Genomic DNA, 20,646 nt, shown 5'->3' with positions numbered 1-20,646 from the left:
TTGTTTTGAAAAGTGTCTTATTTTACCCAGAATGCATTGCAGTGTAGTCCTACTTAAGATAGTCTTAAGTGCTTTGTGCAACGGTCTGATTTAGATGTATATCTGAAGTCTGACTATCTACTATATCTAAGCCATAGTCAAAGTCTATCTTTGTGAAACCGGCCCCTGATCACCGAGCGCTTATGTATGGAGCCCTTAAAGGGACATGGTGGTGGAAGAAATATGAGATGGGAGGGGAAAATATATTTCAATGCTTCGAACGCAAATTCTGTGTTCCCCCAAGAAACTTAGCGTTCGCTTTCAAAACTTTTGTGTTCTTTGCGTTTCTCGGGGAACGCGAACATTTTGCGGGCAAATGTAAAGATTTCTCGAGGGAATGCAAAACATTTGCGAGAGGACGTAAAAGCATTGGCAAATTGTTTCTCCTCCCATTTTTTTTTTTTTTTTTTACCATGTCCCTTTAGGAGCTTCGTACTTATGTATGTGTGTGGTCTAAGACCCAAAACTTACTTTATGCAAGTATTTATACACAAAAAAGCTTTATTTAAAGGGATAGTTCACCCAGAAATGAAAATAAAATTAAAGATGATGTTTTGAAGAATGTTGGTAAGCAATTTTGAAAAATGTCAGTGACCAACAGTTTCTGGTGTGTTCAACAGGAGAAAGAAACTCATACAGGTTTAGAACAACTTGAGGGTGAATAAATTATGATAGAATTTTAATTTTTGGGTGAACTATCCTTTTAACATTTTTTCATTGTGAAAAAGGTTTTTCAATGTTTTTGCAGTTTGAATTTCTTAAATACTTCTTAAATACTTTCTGTCATACTAGTTCAGAAAAACTCACAAAACTAATAACATGGTCTTTAGGAAAACTTATGGCAAAATAAAAAATAAGAATACGATACTTGCAATGTGGCTTAGTTTTATATCAAAATGAGCAGAAATACATATTGTGAATGTTCCATATATTGTCCAAATAACATCTCCAGTTTAATGACAGACATTTAAAGGCAATTCTATCAAGCATTTGTGCTTGCATCCTTGTGTAGAGTACATTTATAGCCTAGGACTTTAGAAAAGACGTTTAGAAACTGCTCTGAGAGAGGAAAATCCACATATTACAGCACAGGCAGACGTTGATACATAAAAAAATGCTAAATAGCTATATAATCTGTAATGAAAATCATCTACTATGCAGCATATGTAATATATAAGAGCAGAAAGTTGTTCTGTGTGCATTTAAGATGAGAGAAAGAGACGTACTCTGCAGTCTGCGTGTGGGACTGTCTCCGTGCAGTGCTCGTCTCTGAAGGCAGGGGGAGCTCTTGGGCAGGGGTACCGATGACACGTCATGCGTTTGCAGCTTATACCAGTGCGGCTCATCGTCCAACAATGCTGTTTCCAGCTCTATGAGGATCTACACAAACATTTGTGTCACATTCACATGCATACATATCCAAGTTTATTCCAATGCATGTCAATGAATCTCTCAATTTGAGATGGTTTGGTTAACAACTAACCACTTTAACAACTTAATATTGTAGAACCACATTAGTTTTATTTAAAAACGCTTTTCTGGAGTATAGTCTCAAAAATGTTCGAAAGGTTAGTTGCATTAAATCTTTTAAAGATATTTAGTCTTCGAGGGCAGAAATATAGATATGAAATATAGAAATGATTTCTTTTTTTAAATCACAGATATTTTAAAAGATATTTAAGTGTCTGATAATAACCAGTGTTGGGGAAAGTACCTTTTAAAGTTTTGCATTACAATATAGCATTACTTCCTAAAAAAGTAACTAATTACGTCACTTAGTTACTTTTTATCTAACGTAATGTGTTATTTATGTATAATTTTACGATAACAATCAGTATATACAGATAACAGTAATGCATTCAACAACAACATATGCCTTCATTTTCTTTTAAAAACACATTTAGAATATTATTATATTTTGAGCATTAATATTGAGCATTAAGATTAATATTTCCTGACCCCTAGAGCTATGTATGCCATACAAAAGATCTCTCAACATTACGGCTTATATTACCTACTGTACTGTACAAGTAATGTGTTTTGTCACTTTTGCACTTTTGGCCTATTTCGGCAAAAGTGACTATGTTATGGAGAACAGAGCCAATTTTAATGCAGTAATGCAGTATATAAGCAAATTCATTAAACTGAAAAGTAATGAGTTACTTTACAAAAAGTAACATCAAAAGTAATCTGATTACATAATGTAATGTGTTACCCCAGCATTGCTGAAAACCAGAGCCATAGAGAGAGAGAGTTGCGACACTCTTTGATGTCGCCGCTATGGCTGTCACGTGGTTCATGTAAGCCCCAATAGTTCCAAAACGTACGCTGGCTGTCATGTTCTTCTATGGGACAGACAGCAGCGATTGCATTATTGAACGGTAAATATAAAATAAAACACACACCCAAGTACTTTTTCAGCTGTTATTGCATTATTGCATTTTGTTAATGTCAGTTTTGCATTTGGAGATAAGTTTTAGGCTATATTTTTGGAGGGAAAAGCTTAGTGTTCATGTTCGCATGGGTAGTAGCACTGGCTTTAGCGGCTCTAACTTAACTTTTCCATATCATTCATCTGATGATGGACGTCTCATGATATTTATTTTAGCACAACTGGGCTGTATTAGGCTATTGATTCCCGTGATTTTGCTTATAAATTTTGATTCAGCCATTAGCCTACCTTCGTGATCACGCAAAGAGGTCTGCCGTGGCGGTCCGTTCAGAATTCGCTTAGAAGCTAGCTCACTTCTTCTGATGAAAGTGGCCACCCCCAGGACCACAACGTGAAACATGATCATGTTAAGACTAAGAATATTATTTTAAGATTAAGGCCATACACATTATCAAAACTATAACAGATTAAAAACGAATTTAAGCATGGCTGATACAAATGAAGGTTTTCAAATAAAATATTTTTTATTAAACAATGACAGACAACAAAAATGTGTGCTTGTGTGTGTGAAGAAGAAAAACAAAAACCAGGGGCAGGTGATCCATGAAACAGACAGGACTGGTGATGGCCATAACAATCCTAAAGGTCCAGCATTGTTCTCACAAGCCGCTTCACTCAAGACAATAATAACATAATGAAAAGTTAGTATATCCCAAAAAATTAAATTAAATAAAAGTTGCTATAAAGGTGGTAGCGATTCATTACCGAACTCTTAGCTGACGAAGTCGCGCTAGCTAACTAACGTTAGCTAGCAGGCAGTGCTTGAAAATTGGTTGAAACAACCAACATAAAATATAAATAATTACGCTGTGCATGTACAAATGAAGACCAGTATAAGCATCGCAAAGGGCCTCTGATACAATATAGACAGTTGACAATTCAAAAGAGGTCGATATTTCGGCAACTTAACTCTGGAACAACTCGACGCGCAGCAATGTAATTGAATGGTGTCCAACGCCCAAATGACAGTGTTTGGAACTATTCCGATCTTCAAATCCCGGAAGTAGGCGGTTAAAAGCGCCGCCATTATTTACAACGGAGGTCTATGGGAGTGTCGCAACTCTCTCTCTCTATGGCTCTGCTGAAAACCATTATGCAGAATTGTTTTTAAGTTTAGATTAATTATTAAATTATCCTTAGACTACATCAATAACACATAATATGCATAATTTGTTTTAATTTTGATAAAAAAATGATTGTGATGATTACTATTGTTGTTCTTTATACAAACTATTTTGTGATCTAAATGGTCACTAGTCAGTTCTACCATTGTAAGACCAATTTCAGCTTTACAGCCACTAAATGGCACGGGAAAAAAAACATACATTGGTAGACGAACCTTCAACTTCTGAATATCTGAGACCATCTTGTCCTTACCTCTCCCAAGAACTCACTCTCCTCCTCTCTCACCCGGGCCTGGTCCCACAGCGTGATCTCCAGCATGCGTTCCCTGAACTCCCGCCGGTGGACGGGAGAGTACATAAAGGTCTGGTTCCATTTGGGCTCTAGTGATTTCTTTACCGTTTTTGTTCTTCTTTTGCTTTTGTCACTGGAGAAACAATTATTCAAACTGTTTTTATTTACCATCATGGTAAAAGAACCCAGGAAACAATCACTGAAATCAACTATGAAGAACAGGGTATAGTGGGGATGTCAAGCAGAACACGGCAGATCTGCTCACAGGCTGTGTTCAGAATGAATACTGTGATTACTGCATACTGCTTAGTATACACAAAATCTCTGAAATAAGACACATCATGCAAAAATAAACATACAAACAGCAGTATGCAACGTTGTCACATCACCACACCATGTCGAATGCTTAATTCATTCAATTGCATTCAGTATTTATCTAAGAATTCAATATGGTTATTTTTGACAGCATTTTTTGATCCAATTTTTGTATAAACATTGGCATTCCAATAATATAATGAGTAAAAAAGTAATGTTGTTACTGCTTTCAGGTCAATCGCATTGCATTGTGGGATATAGTATTTCACAGGGTTATAATTGTTGACTATATTTTTATTTTATTATTAATTCAAAAAAAGCTGAGATGAAATAAAATACATGGAAAAACGTAGAAAAAAATTACAAATGTATTAACAAAAATTTGCAATGTTGCTTTGACAACTAACTGAAATACTGTAAGCTGAAAGCACTAAATTACTTACTGTAAATAAATAAAAACTAACGCTAAAACTAAAATAAAAGTGCTTTGTATACTGCATATTTTTGCCATATGTAGTAGATCACGCATATGCACAATACACATATTGCATACAGCATAAATAGTGTGAGTAGTATGACATTCTGAACATAGCCATAATGAAATATGTGATGAAAATACACCTTACAATCTTTTTTTTTGCACAGTGAGTGTAATTGGCATAAAAGTAACTGCCCCAATCTCACCTTCTGTCAGGGAGGAAGTAGATCTTCACGTAAGGATTGAGTGGTCGGCCGTCCTCCCTTGAAGGCAGGTCCTTAGCGCCCAGTATGGTGACGATAAGCTGATGGCCGACTTTGTCATACCAAAGTTTGACCTGTAGGGGGACAAACACCAGAGCTTGAGATGAAGAGGGACTTGTGTTCTCAGGCTTCACATCATCACATGCTTGGTTTAAACAAGATGATTGATAGTTTGTATATGTATCCTGTTATTGTACTACACATGCTGAGATGCATGACAGACCAAGCTCACTATACTCAGACAAGTATGGATGTGTGACAGAAAAAGACTTAAAAGTCAGACATACACAGAAACAACACCAACATAACAAATACAACACTAGATCTTTTAAGCCAGAGCCCATACTTGCTTGTAGTAAAAGGAAAATAACTGCCTGTAAAGTATATTCGGTTGCTAAAAATATCTCAGGCCACAGTGTAAAACATGCAATGAAGGGGGTTTTATATTGTGTGTAAAAGAACAAGCCAATGTGTTACAAGGAGAGCTGGGTCAAACAAATTGTACCATTACACAATCCCCAACAGAACCAGCTGTTGTCTGTACACTAAGGACGCTAATGTTGTCCAAAAATAGGACATTTTAAATATTTCTCAGGGAAAATGTCCTAACGTTGGAAAAGTGTAAAGCTATATGCATAATGTTGACATTAACAGCAAAGCATTATTTTTTTATCCCCTGATTTTTGCTTACATTAAACATTAAAGGGGTCATGACATGAGAAATCTAAATTTCCTTGATCTTTTGTCATATAAGAAGAGGTCTTTGTTTCACTAAAATTAAATCATCCTGCAAGTTTCAGAGCTTAAAACATCCTCCTGATTATAAACAAAGTATTTATTTAATCAAGCTCTAAAAATGGCTCGTTTTGATACTGTGGGATCTATGACATCACACAGGCAAACATATTTGCATATGACTGCCTCCAGAGCAAGACATCGACGAATAGAAATACATCATCGCACCATAGGCCCCGCCCACTGGCGTTCAGTCGTTTAACGGCTGATATTTGCCAACACTGGATGTGAGAGTTGCGTCGCATCAAAAGCTAACAGAACCCATTATAATCACTGGCACTCTCTACACTGGATACAGCAATACAGATGTGCGTTCAGCTTCTGACGGACCCCAGAGTCGGAAACAAGTGGATGGTTTATTTTTAATGGCGTCCCGGAGCGCATTGGATGATTATATGTTTGCTAAACAAGGCACAATGTAATGAAGAGTTCACAAAGAAACTTTTGTTGGAAAAGGAAGCAGTCAGCTGTGTCGGATCTGACAGCATCTGCATCGCAAACTGCAAGTAAATGATTTCATAATGCTTTGTCATGACGGTTTTATATGGATAATGCTTTTCAAAACACTTACTCACATGCATTGCTACTGTTTCCTATGGATGACGTTAGCCAATCATAACAGTGACCATATAGTGACAAGCCTTAAAGGTGCCACCCCTTAAAAACGGGTCATTTCAGACAGAATGAGGGTTGAAAATCATTATTTTTCCGATGTCATGACCCCTTTAAAATAATTCACATCATGTTTCTTCAGGTACAAATTGATACAATTTGCTTATTTCACACATTTTTGTACTTAGGAGGAGAAAAAAAACCAGGTAAAACAGGGACTGTTAAAGGTACTGTAAATGATTTTATCCATTTTGCAAACTTGCACACTTGATTAACAAAATGATTGGCAGGCAGAGAGACTTTCTGATTGGCTAGTTTTCTGACAGGCAAAAAAAAAATAAAAAAAAAAATAATAATTTCTCCTGTTTCAGTAATATTTCTCAGGTAACAGTGATATTTTCTGTGTATAACAGCTTACAGCACCTTTAACATATCCTTTTAGCTGCAACATGAAACTTTCAGTAATGTTAGTACCGAACAAAAAATGTGTTTAGCATGATAAGTATAATTACAAATGTGAAATGCAGTTTTTGAATCAGTCAGCATATGAATAAATCTCCAAAACAATTGAGTACACTGAATCAGATGCTTTCTAAAACGGTACATGGATGAGTATCAGGATTCAATGCAGTTTCATGTTACATGGAAAAAGAATCCAATTTTATGTCCCGACAAACTCTGCATCACTAAAACATTTAAAGAGACACAGTACTCCTCTGCCCGGGTAAATGGCACAGGTGAACGTCTCACGGGGTTAAAGGCATTACATCATTACTCCATGTCTGCCAACAGTCAGGTGTCTCTTAAAATATTTTTGTGCTAATTTATTGCATGCAGATGATTTATGCCTCAAATATGCTTAAAACAGCAACAGCAATGAAGGCATGATAGGTAAGGGGCTCTTCAAATGCGCAATCTAAGATATTCAGCAAAGCTGGAAATGCAGCTGTTTTTCTGCTGTGCATTATCCAATGAATTAAAGCAATAGAATAGAAGTGTATTTAGTAAACAGCAACGGTTACCTGAACTTTAGGGCTAAAAGGCTCAATTCTTCTACTAAGGCTTTGGCTCTGGGTAAGTAAAGTGAATGAAAAACAATAAAGAGAAATGCAATAAAACTAAAACCTGAAATGACAATACCAGTTGTTAATGCAACACTAAGAAAGCAGAGCAGGAGATTCAAACTAAACGTTTTAACATGGAACGTTTTGATTTCTTTGACTATTTTCACTATAATGCAATTAACTGCAATCTCTTCCTCAGAGATTGAAGGAATTAATGATGAGCTCTAATGCTCAGGACTCGTTCTAGAAGAATATTCTTTTTCTAAATCTTAGGAATGGATATTTTCTGTACATTTTCTAGAGCAGCGTTTCCCAGAGTGTGAGCCCTCAACCCTCTAAATCGTGTCTTGAGGTCCATGAAAAATCAAAAGTATTGAAATGTCATGTCTTTTCTTTTAAAATGACTCAATGGGCATCTCTTCATGGGAAACACTGCTGTTTACAGTACAATGAATCTCCTTCTCAACAAAATACAAAGTAACAAGATTGTTATTTAACACACAAACACACCATATAATGTTAGAAATGATCGAATTTGATGAGATACAGAACAGGAATATGAGACAACACATTTTTGTATTGATCTTGTTAATGCACAGTTCATTTTGAGACTAGGTGCATTGACCCATATCTATCTATCTATCTATCTATCTATCTATCTATCTATCTATCTATCTATCTATCTATCTATCTATCTATCTATCTATCTATCTATCCATCCATCCATCCATTCATCCATCCATCCATCCATCCATCATACATCCATCCATCCATCCATCCATCCATTCATCCATCCATCCATCCATTCATCCATTCATCCATTCATCCATTCATCCATCCAATCCATCCATTCATCCATCCATCCATCCATCCATCCATCATACATCCATTCATCCATCCATCCATTCATCCATCCATCCATCCATCCATTCATCCATTCATCCATCCATCCATCCATTCATCCATCCATCCATCCATCCATCATACATCCATCCATCCATCCATTCATCCATCCATCCATCCATCCATCCATTCATCCATTCATCCATTCATCCATTCATCCATTCATCCATTCATCCATCCAATCCATCCAGCCATCCATCCTTCGTTAGCCACCCTGCTTTTTAGATATCAGTATCAGCCACTTTTCCAATGGCTTTTCCATTTTGGTCAACCATCAATCAGTATTACCTAGGGAATAACTTGCACTTCGTTTGTATTGCTTAGATTGTATTGCTTTACACCAGTTTGTCATGTTCTACAAGTGTGTCAGGTATTTTTACACACACAATAGGCTGCATGAGGCCTGAATAAGTGATTTTAGTCTGAATAAAATGGACAAGTTGGGCAATTTTTTTCACCCTGTTCGCTAACTGATGAAAACAGGAAGTTTTGTTAGCACAAGTACAGAAAATTAAAGCACAAATCATGTATATTACATGTATAATTGATGTTTTATCTGTGTATTTTTCATAATTGTGATGGCAAAGTTTTTTTTTAAGTGAACTTGATTGCTATTCTTCATCAAAATTCCTATAGACCTAAACTGTATAGTCACATTGAAACTGTTTCTGACATGAATCTTTAACTGACACGGGGAAATACCTCAACTTTTTCCTCTGCACAGGAGTTGATTATTGTGAACTTACTGTAAGCTGTCCCGATAAGTACTGAGGGGCGTCCCTTAGCATTCCGGGGCTCATGGGAGACGTGACTGATATGGAGGGACGCTCCATCTTCTGTGACTCAAATGAACTTGAACCTTAGAAGAGATCGAGGGTAAAGTAGAAATACACAAAACTAATCAGAGATTCTTTCAAAGCTCTGTGAAAATGTCTCATTAATGTCTCAGAGAATCCCATCATTTATACACACTAGACTGAGAAAATGTACTCACTGGACTCCAGTTGTGCGTGTGTGCTTTCTGGTATCCTGGGGATATCTCTGCAATGACAGTGGCACAGAGAAATCAATGACATGTGCTTTAATGACCCTGAGCACCACATTAGTCTTGATGTGAAGTTTGTGGCAGCGGCCCAAACTCACAATCTAAAGAGAGTTCAGTTGGTCATGCGCTCTTTACAATTACAATTAGGAAAATTAAGAGGCTAACTGAGGGCAGCAGTTTTGTTTGTGTCCATGTGAGCCAGCAGGCGCTCTAAAGGGGTCATATCATATCATATCAAGTCCACTTATAATCTTATGGAGAGAAAAAAGGGGGAAAAAAGAAAACTTTTTCTTTATTGATCCTTTGTCAGAAATGTACAAAAGTTCAAAACGAGACATTTTTGCAAATTATTTTTAATATTTTCTTTTTTACTAAGAAATAAGTTTTGAGTTTTCAAACCTACAATATGTTTCAACACTGTTGCTTTCGTCAACAAAAATTATGACTAAATATCGTCGTCAACGAACCTTTATCACGTGACGAAAACGAGATGAGACGCAACGTAAATGCTGGTCATGTGACGATAACTATAATTATTAAATGTATAATGCAATATTGTTGACTATTAAAACGAGACTAAACGTGGTTTACAAAATAAAAACTACGCTAAAATGTCTCTTTATTTTCGTTGACCAAAACGAGACGAGACGAAATGTTACGACGTTAGACTAAAAAGAGTGTGAACGTGACTAAAACTAATAAAAACTAAAATGACAGCTTGACACAAAGACTAGAATAAAACTAAAATTAAAACAGGCCGCCAAAAACAACACTATTTCAACAGCATCTTTTATCTGAAAATATCAAGAAAATATGGATTTCTCATGATATGATACCTTTAATATAAAGGCGGTGAAAACAGACTATCACACAAAATGTAAGGCAGATGAACCACAATGCTCATTAGCATGTTCATTTTATGAATAATGCTAATATTGCTCATCTAAGATGCTTTTGAGGTTTATTCAGAAACACACCTCAAAATTGCAACACAAATATATATATATCAATTATACTAACATTATCTTAATGTTATATTACATCCCCTTTAAGTTCATATGAAAACCAATTTCATGTCAAACTGAAAAACACTGTAGAGGAAGCCGTACCCAATGGGTCGAGAGACCACTAGTTCCACCTGAGGCTCTGGCTTTGATTCTAAAATGATATTGTAAACTTCTTTAAATGTGGCTCCTTGTAAAAGTCGGCCGTTCCACTCTAGGACCTGATCACCTACGAAACAAGAAAATCAATTAGCAAACTATCTGTAATTACAGTACATTTGTACATACAGTACAAAGTCAGTACATTTGTTTTTTGAAAAATAATTAAAACCATTATTTATCAAGGATGCATTAACTTAATCAAAAGTGACAGTAAAGAGCAAAACGTTTACATTGTTACAAAACAAGCTATAATGACCTTTCTATTCACCAAAGGAATGTTTATTGAGCAGCAAATCATCATATTAGAATGATTTCTGAAGGATCATGTGACACTGAAGACTGGAGTAATGATGCTGAAAATTTAGCTTTGTCATCTCAGGAATAAACTACATTTTGAAATATGTATCTAGTCCATACTTGAGACCAAAAACATTAACATTGCCATATTCAATAACATGCTAAAACTATTTAGAGAGTTGTCATGATTAAAATAAAAATAGAAAACAGTTATTTTAAATTGTAATAATATTTCGCAATATTAATGTTTTTACTGTCATTTTGATTAAATAACTGCAGCTTAAGAGACTTCTTTCAAATTAAAAAAATTAAATTCTTACTGACCCCAAACTTTTAGATAGTAGTGTATGAAATACAGAAACATAGCATGTACCTGGTCTGAGGTGCCCAACTGTATCCGCTAAACTCCCTTTCCTTACTTTGGTGATGAACGCACAAAGTCGTCCAGACTCTGTCATCTTTCCCCCAACCACCTGTAAAAGACACACACACACACACACACACACACACACACACACACACACACACACACACACACACACACACACACACACACACACACACACACACAAGATACAGTAATGAACTAAAGCTTTTGAAATTATAGCATTAGTTTTTGATGTGGTTCTGGAAATGTAAACGAAAAATGCCAATAAAATTTCAGTGGTATTGTAGGTATCATGATCCTATAATTAAGGTTTGATGTTGGTAATGTAAGGTGAATATATTTAAAAGCTCATGGCTTTTTTCATCATGACTGATTGTACTAGAGTTCAGAAAAGAAGAATCTGTTTAGAAACAAACCGCACGAGTTACACTGAACAGAAACAGTGAGACTTTCAATGGTGTGTGTACATTATTTCTGTCCGCACAAACGACCGCTGGAAAACGCCTGGAGGTCTGTTCCATAAACCACATGACCAATCGCTCTTCTGTGAGCATCATACAAATCAAATCCCCACTAATGGCAGCCCAGTGCAAACATACAAAGAAGATTATGAGCTGCCTCCTAGATAAAGATGGCTTTACATAATGAGTGGCATGCAGCCGAGGGCGATTGTGTGTGTGTGTGTGTGCGTTTGACAAACTGCTGCTGGTAACGGATATAATGCACACGGTAGCACTGAGCTGACACACAGTCAGCCATTCAGAAAGTTTGTTATCAGTAACGATTCTTCGTTTCTCTCCACTCTGCTGAACAATCCATGTAAGTGCTTTGACAACAAATACGAGCTTCGCATTTCTGCTTTTAAACTCTCAAAGTGCATGGCCCTGTTTACTTCCACTGTAAGAGCTTTACTCCAATCATGTTTTTTATTCGCTCTTTCAATGTCGACAATAAATCACAATGAACATTATCAATGCACTTTTTAAAAAAGTACTCTGCATGCAGTCTTAACCCTTTAAAACCGGCTGTGTCGTCGCCGACACATACCAGCAAGCTGTCTTCATTTTACCGTAACTCTTCAACCGTTTGCACTATCAAAACCATTCAAATTGCCCCTGACAGTAGACAACATTGCTTTTCGGCAATATACGCCTTATTACGGTAATTTCAAGCTTTCTGTCTGCAAATGACAGCAGCGCGGGATGGAAGGATTTGAACAGTGGCAGGTTAGAGTGTTTTGGACTGCATAAAATAATAAAAGAAATGAACAAATACATGGTGAAAGAAGTGTTAGACAACAGAAGAGGGGATTGGGATGATTTTTTAATGAAACTTGGGAGGCGGATGGCCGTTACTCTTTCACGTATCTAAGCATGTGTATGTGTGCGTGCCTATGAATGCGTGCATTTGTATGTGTGCGTGTATGAAAAAAGTGTCCTTAGTGAAAACTGTGCAACCCAATGTCACAAAAAAAGACTTGTATATATGTATTATAGTTCATTTTTCAACTTTAAAGTGTTAGTTTCTTTCGTTCATGATTTTTTTGGGTTTTTTTCGAAATAAAAATCAGTAAATTTATTCTCGTTTTTTTTATTTTTATCTATTTAAATTCTATTTACAAACTCACCACACACAATAATGGTCAATAACTGTAATTTGTTGAAAGCTTATCTTTTTCTGAAAAAGATGACACCTTGCACATGAATTTTACAGTCAAAAAAATCTAATTATGTGAAAAACACCTATTTTAGCTTCAGGTTCTAAAGGGTTAATCGTTCTGTTTTCATAATTTTATTTCACAATTTTAATTGTTCCATGGAGAACCTTTAACCTACAATACGTGGAACATAGCACAAATGGCTCTTTATAATGGACAAAAAGGTTCTTTAGATTATTACTATATTCTTCACTCTTAAAAATAGATGTTTTACAGCGATGCCATAGAAGAACCTTTCAATGAACAGTTCTTAAAATAACTTTACTTTTCTTAGTGTGAAGAACACTTAAAAAAAATCTGTTAAAAATAAAAGTTCACTGAAATGTTCTTTGGGGAACTAAAATGCAAATATTGCATTGCTACAAAAAAATTTTTTTCTAAGAGAGTACAGAAAAATAAACATTTTAAGATTAATTTTGAATGAATACTGCACAAATGATAAAATAGCATTACTTCATGTAATATTTTTATCCTTATTTTATCAGTTCACATTATTCGAAGTAATAAAATGTTTGTTCGTAATTTTTTTTTTTTTTTTGACCCACTTCTGAAATGACTTTCCTTTCAATTCAATCAATTCCTAATGGATAAACGGTCCCTTGTTCAATATCCTGTTTCTCTCATGAGATTACTAAAGTCAAATGAAAATGCTTCAGATTGGCTGCGTCCGAAATCGCATAATCTCTTGAGTAGATACTTACTTTGAATAAATATTTACTTTTCAACCACTAAAAAGTATGTTCTATATAGTACTGTATGAATGTGTGTAGCATGTCATTATCATGTGAACTAGTTGCGTCACATCACCGCTATTCACAAATCCTCTCCCGTGGCCTCATGGGATAGCAAAGAGTCCGTCATATGCACACTTTCGGACATACTTCTTTTGTCACATACTGTTTCTCGTCTATCATATAGTAGGGAAGTATGAGATTTTGAATGCAGCCTTTGACTTTAACATAAATCTCAGCTTAACTTTTTTATGTTTTATGCCATGTTTACTTCCTCTAGAACGGTGGTTCCCAACCACTCCGCACTTTACAGTATGTATGTCTCCCTTATTTAATGAACCTGAATCAGATCATCAGCTTGCTAGGAAAAAGCTCCATGATCTGAACTGAGTGCCATATAAGAGAACATACAAAAATGTGCATAGCAGTGAAAAAAATAATTGGTGATTTTTGCAGTGGGAAATTAATTTTATATAGTAATCGACATAAATGTTGTTGACAGAGTTTGTATTAAAGCAGCTACAAAATCACGTGTGAAATCAAAACCACATAAAGCGTAAGTCCGAGGCCGAGCGACTCACTTTCAGTCCCAGAAGAGCTCCGGAGTCACGAGGAACGCTGCCGTCCTTCATGCGCTTGTTGAGCAGGATCCTGCCGATGAGTCGATCTCCGTCTTTGGAGGGCTGCCATGTGACCGGGTGCTGTCAGGTCAAAACCACAACAAACATCATTCCAGAACACACAGAAACCTGCCAGTGCTGGTGCGGGGAAGGGCTGAGATGAATTTCATCCGATTTATCACACAAACTCTGTTGTGATTTCAGGTGTTTCAAAAGAGTAAGCCACACGACGGGACAAATCATATAATGTCTCATAGAGGCTTAAGGGATTAGCACAGCCCAAAAATTAAAATTCTGTCATTATTTACTCACCCTCATGTCATTCCAAACCTGTTCGCTTTGTCAATTTAATGAATGACTCCATTATAATGCAATAAATCACTGCTCAATTTCAAATATGAACAGGAGATTGTTCAAGTAGGAGTGATCCAGGTTCAAGTTAAGCTATATGGACAACATTTATGATATGCTGTCAATTACCACAGAAAATAATTTTGAATCATCCCTCAGTTGGTACAAATGTACAAGAATTGCTTACAGTAGAAAAATATAATGGAGGTCTGTGGGGCAAGGCATTCCAGATGGTTTAAAAGCAGAAATGTGAAGCTTGCATTTTTGCTAAAGTGCTTATATTACTCTTTTTTTTGGTACAAATTGGCTATTTTCTGAGATATACTGTAAAGTTTTCTAAATTGTCCTTTTATTGGTGAGATGACATTTCTACATAAATTGTAGAAAGTTGTAATGCAAAAAAAGAAGGAAAAAAAAGAAAGAATTATAATAAGTTAATGATTAAGTTAATAAGTATAATAAGAATAAGTTAGCAAGCCATTCTATCACACTGGTCACATAATGTTTAAAGTCTTGTGGATATACAAACCGTAATGGTATAATGCCTTGCCCCATACATTTTCACATTTCCATACTGTAAAAGACATTTATACTTAAACTACCATTCAAAGATTTAGGGTCAGTAAGGTTTTGTTTCAAGTCTCTTATGCTTTCAAATATTGTGAAATATTATTGTAATTTAAAATAACTTTTTTCTGCTTCAATATCATTTAAAATGTAATTTATTTCTGTGATGGCAAAGCTGAATTTTCAACAATTACTCCAGTCAGAAATAATTTTCATATGCTGATTTGCTGCTCAATAAACATTAAACATTTCTTATTATTATTAATGTTGAAAACTGTTTTATTTTTTTACTACAGCATTTGTTTGAAATAGAAATGTTTTCTAACATCTTAAAAGTCTTTACTGTCACTTTTGATCAATTTAATATGGAAGCTTGTTTCCGTCACAGAATAAACCATTTTAAAATATAATTGCGCCTTTTTTGATGAATTTAATGCCTCCATGCTGAACAAAAGTATACATTTCTTCAACAACAACGAACCATCTTACTGACCCCAAACGTTTGAATGGAAGTGTATTTTTACAAAATGGCCGAAATTATTTTCTGTTACAGGCTAAGAGCGTATATTACTTCATAAATGTCATAGTCTTTTTTTGCAAAAGAGATGGTGTAGAGTTTGTGTGATTGTCTTGCTGGGAGTGACATGCACCCATCACATGCAGAGAAAAGCCCAGCAGTCACGGACGGAGACCAAATCCATCATCACCACAGCCGAACCCCAGCACCACATCCAGCAAACACAAGCCCGAATAATGGAAGAAGAAACACAGACGATGTTCAAACCGAAAGCGAGGAGAACAGCATGGAAAGGCTCACGAACACAAACGGTGGAATCCCGTGATCCATAACATGGAGAGCAAAGGAATATATGACAGTGGAAAGGGAAAAAAGAAAAACAAACTTTGTGGCAAAACAAATCCTGGCTGGCCATCTCTGAGCGAGTGAGCGTGTGTTTCGGAGCGGAGCGTGTCTGGCGGGAGAGGGGGGAAGGAGTGAGGATTCGAACCAGTGAGGGGGTCTAGGGCCCTACCGCGGCTGACGGGGCCACTAACACGGCAATAACACACGAGGCTGAGAGGGCATGCAGCTGACGGGGGGGACCCACATTCCCTAAGTGCCATGACAAAACACACAGTCACACGGTGGAGTGATTCGCCGCTATGTCGACTACGGCAGCTGCGGCTAAGAAGCAAACGATCACAGAGCAAGCAAGAGGCTCCCCAGCTACTGCCACAGAAGAGAAAAGTTTAAAAACTGAGGAAAACTTAAGTTTTTAATAAATAAATAAAAACTTCAAACAAGTAAAGGAATAGTTCAACCAAAAATGAAATTTTGTCATTATCGTTCACGATGTTCTGAAACCGTACTTTTTTCCTTCCATGGAACAGATAAGGAGAATGATCATGGAGCTCTTTTCCACACAATGAAAGCATATTCTGACATGATGCTGAACACTATTGGTTCTTGCGAGTCACGTGACCAAAAGTTATGTGCAAGATTACATGCGTTAAAGTGTAAGAGATTCAAAGGAGTGCAACGTGAATGAAACTTAAATTTGATCATACACACTAATGTTCAATAGTTCAATAGACAAAAAAGCTTTGATTTTTTATGTTTCTGAAAGAAGTGTATTAAAGGGATAGTTCACTTTGAAATTAAATGTTGGTATGTTTTAGCTTACCTCAAGGGCATCCAAGATGTAGGTGTCTTTGTTTCCGCGGTAGTTTCAATTTTGATATTCTTAGGTCAAACCGTTCTTGTCTGTCAGTCATATAATGCAGGTCTATGGTCACTGTCTCAAAGAGCATGCACAGAGAAGTCCAAATTAAACAATTCCCCATCGTAAGTACACATTGATGGCCTAAGACACGAAACGAGCGGTTTGTGTGAGAAAACGAACAGTACTTATATCGTTTTTACCTCTTGTACACTTTCCAGCGCTTGCGCAGACTAAGCCAGAACGCGCGCACACGTCACACACCAGGAAGCGCCCGCGCCCTCAGATCACTTGGACGTGGTTGTGTACAAGAGGTAAAAACTATATAAATACTGTTCGTTTTCTCACACAAACCGCTCGTTTCGTGTCTTAGGCCATCAATGTGTACTTACGATGGGGAATTGTTTAATTTGGACTTCTCTGTGCATGCTCTTTGAGGTGGTGACCATAGACCTGCATTATATGACTGACAGACAAGAACGGTTTGACCTAAAAATATCAAAATTGAAACTACTGCGGAAACAAAGACACCCACATCTTGGATGCCCTTGAGGTAAGCTAAAACATAGCAAAATTTAATTTCAAAGTGAACTATCCCTTTAAGCTCGCCAAGGCTGCATAACATTACAGTAAAAGCAGTAATACTGAAAAATATTACAATTTAAATAACTTTTATTGTTAATAATGTTTTAAAAATATTAGTGATGCAAAGTTGAATTTTCAGCATTGAATATTCAGTGATGATCCTTCAGAAATCATTCTAAAATGCTGATTTGCTGCTCTAGAAAAATTTCTTCTTCTTATTATTATTATTATTAGTGTTGAACACAGTTGTGCTGCTTAATTTTTTTGTGGATTTTTTTTTCATGATTCTTTGATGAATAAAAAGTTTATTAATTTATTTAATGCATCCTTGCTGAGTATTAAATTTGTATTTCCCTTCAAAAAAAATTTGTATCTTAGTGACCCAGAAATTTTGAACGGCAGTGTAGTTTTAGAAGATCTGAAATATTGCATATATGTAGACCATTTTCATGGTAACTGTGTGGTGTTTTGTGTCCTTTTTGTGCTCCATGGAGGGGAAAAAAATAGAAAGTAATAGAGAAAGGTTTGTTAAATGATACCAAAATGTTCATTTTTGGTTGAACTATCCCTGCAACATCCAAAAAGAAAATCAAATCAACATCTCACCTATCATTAGCGACACCAAAACAAAGACCATGTGAAAATGGAACAAAATGAAGTAAATGAAAAGTTCAAAGAAAACAAGATCAAATCAAATCAGTGCAGGCTAGAGAGGTCCCAGTACCTTCTCACTATGGCTATGTTCCTCGTTTAGGGTAGTGCTACTGCAAGTATCAACCCCCGAGTCTTTAACCTGGGGTTCAAACCACTCAGCATCTTCTTCCAAAGAGTGGCCCCCAAAGCGCACCATTTTCTTTTGGCCCTCAGATAAGGTGTGTGACTGCTCAAAAGTTTGTCTTTTTCCCCTTTGACTGTCCCCTACAGACATGGGATAAAAACAGAAAGAAAAAAAAGACATGCAGAAGTGAAAATAAATCAAAAGAACCATGAAATGACAGAGTGACAGAGAGAGAGAGAGAGAGAGAGAGAGAGAGAGAGAGAGAGAGAGAGAGAGAGAGAGAGAGAGAGAGAGAGAGAGAGAGAGAGAGAGAAAGAGGTGGGACATTAGGCTCCGCATGTCTCACCAAAGACATGGAGGAAGCATCGCTGCTATGCCACGTTGTATGATCCCACCAGTGGCCATCCAAATCCCCTGCGAGCACCACACACACACACACACACACAATCCCAGAACGCACACATACAGCAGAGAGCAGAGGTAGTTTGTGAGGACAAAAGAAACAGAGACATGTGGGGGGGGGAAAAGACAGTGTATTCACTCATTCATATTGTTAAATGTGTCAGACGCACTCATACTTAAGACTCACACTTATTGTACATTGATTATTACACTCATAACTGTATTTATGCAACCTAACTATGACAAATCAGGCAAGTAACAAGAATGTAAAGAATTGTCCCTGGTAAAAATGCAACATAATGTGCCTTTGTACAAAACTACAGAAGAGGTCAAACATTTGCACTGCTCAAAGAAACTTGGATGAAGTCGCTATCTTCAAAGTCTGACTAATAAGACCTGAAAAGATCTTGGGACTGGGCTTTTAATACACTTTATTTCAGAAAAAAAACACACACAAAAAAACACAATGCCGACTCCAGTTTAAAATGCAGCTGGTGCACACTCTCTTAACCTGCATTCCTGCATTCGGAGAGATATGACATAATCATATATGACATCATCAGGTACAACACTGGATGTGGTCATTGCAAATTACATCGTCCAATATGACATCATAATCAGATAAAAATTATTAGCTGTGATGCCTTTACATATAACATATGGCTAGATCAAATCAAATGTGATATAATCCGAATATTACATCAGATATGGCTTGATTAAATATAGCATAATAAATATGACATCTAAATATAATCAAATGTATACCTAGTTTAGTCATGAAACTCTAACGTGCCACTAGCCGCGATTCCATTACCCTTCAAATTGCGCAAATTGAAATTGCGAATTGAAAATACGCTTAATGGAAACACGTAATTTTCGCAAAAACTCCTATTTATCGCAAAAAAGTTTTTCCGCTCGCATGAGGTGGTTTTTCAGGCAATTCGAAAAATAAATATTTCGCAAAACTGCAATGGAAACAGTTTTTGCACATTTACAGGTCAGCTGACGTAATGACGCGCTGTGTTTGGACAGAATACGAGACAGAGTTCTTTATTAAATTCATATAAGACAAAATAATTACAGGAATAATGGATTCTAAACCTCAGATAAATGCCACTATCAAGACCTCGAAGCAGAAATGAGGGAGAAACACCCAGAAACACCTCATATGTGTCGCTCTCAAGTATAATAAGGGTCGTTCCTTACCATTAATGCTTGGAAAACACTCATACATCTCCTTCAATTAATAATAATGGCTAGTGCAGTGGCTGGGATATAGTACATAAACCTACCAACGCCGTTGCCATGGTTTTTGGAATGATTTTACCTATCGCCAGAGGAAAAAATGAAGTTTTAGTCGCATAACATCAGTTAATGGAAACGGCGTCATTTCTCAATAGTTTTTTGTCGACATTTAGAAAAAAATCGCAAAAGTTTTGCGCAAATCTGTAATGGAAACGCGCCTGCTGATTGGCTGTCTCGTGACCGGTTCAGCAGCAAATCTGCCACTTCTGTCTATCAGGCTAGCCATATATATTTCAGTCTGGCCAGGTAGCTTTAAGGTGATGATACACAGGGCAACTTTTTGAGCAATGTTGCCATCAACGGGCAACCAGGTGAGACACGACCAATCAAAATTAACAAGATAGAAATGTATTGCCCATTTTCAATGGGAAAGTGCCCAAGCAACAATCGCTCTGCAAGATTTCCCAGCAACATTGCTCAAAAAGTTGCCCTGTGTATCATCACCTTTAGACGGCATTTTCAAATACCATGCAATATTCATACGACAACATCAGATATAATACAGTAGCATCATGGTATTGTATCTGCTCTGTGCTTAAGCCTAGGATGTGTACATGTGTCTTAAACATCAAATGAACAGAGCAACCAATCACGCAGAAGCTTAAACAACAGACACTGATCTACATATGGGACTCATTA

General features: G+C 36.5%; 1 protein-coding gene and 1 long non-coding RNA gene across 23 annotated transcripts in view; both read right to left on the bottom strand.

The window, feature by feature from the left end:
- The window catches only part of rims2a (regulating synaptic membrane exocytosis 2a), a 204,284-nt gene that overhangs the window by 85,075 nt on the left and 98,563 nt on the right, over window positions 1-20,646 (bottom strand). For 13 of the 22 annotated variants that reach the window (XM_082150612.1, XM_082150630.1, XM_082150631.1 and 10 more), the window contains 10 exons: window positions 18,247-18,440; window positions 14,263-14,382; window positions 11,219-11,318; window positions 10,492-10,615; window positions 9,332-9,378; window positions 9,084-9,196; window positions 7,393-7,440; window positions 4,907-5,037; window positions 3,869-4,061; window positions 1,266-1,419 (listed from right to left, as the gene is read on the bottom strand). In XM_082150612.1, the coding sequence (XP_082006738.1) occupies window positions 1,266-1,419; window positions 3,869-4,061; window positions 4,907-5,037; window positions 7,393-7,440; window positions 9,084-9,196; window positions 9,332-9,378; window positions 10,492-10,615; window positions 11,219-11,318; window positions 14,263-14,382; window positions 18,247-18,440 (1,224 nt within the window). Of the gene's footprint in view, window positions 1-1,265; window positions 1,420-3,868; window positions 4,062-4,906; window positions 5,038-7,392; window positions 7,441-9,083; window positions 9,197-9,331; window positions 9,379-10,491; window positions 10,616-11,218; window positions 11,319-14,262; window positions 14,383-18,246; window positions 18,441-18,646; window positions 18,715-20,646 lie in introns of all 22 variants that reach the window. The other 9 variants (XM_082150628.1, XM_082150626.1, XM_082150613.1 and 6 more) reach the window with 5 other exon arrangements.
- On the bottom strand, window positions 16,850-17,290 carry LOC309484558. Its single transcript, XR_014200921.1, has 2 exons — window positions 17,191-17,290; window positions 16,850-17,140 (listed from the first exon to the last, which is right to left on the bottom strand). It is a non-coding gene; the product is annotated as an uncharacterized lncRNA (long non-coding RNA).

The sequence above is a fragment of the Leuciscus leuciscus genome (genome assembly GCF_965113295.1).
Source record: "Leuciscus leuciscus genome assembly, chromosome: 20".
NCBI lineage: Eukaryota > Metazoa > Chordata > Actinopteri > Cypriniformes > Leuciscidae > Leuciscus > Leuciscus leuciscus.
The sequence above is the reverse complement of the archived record's forward strand: the minus strand, read 5'-3'. Positions and strand labels throughout refer to the sequence as shown.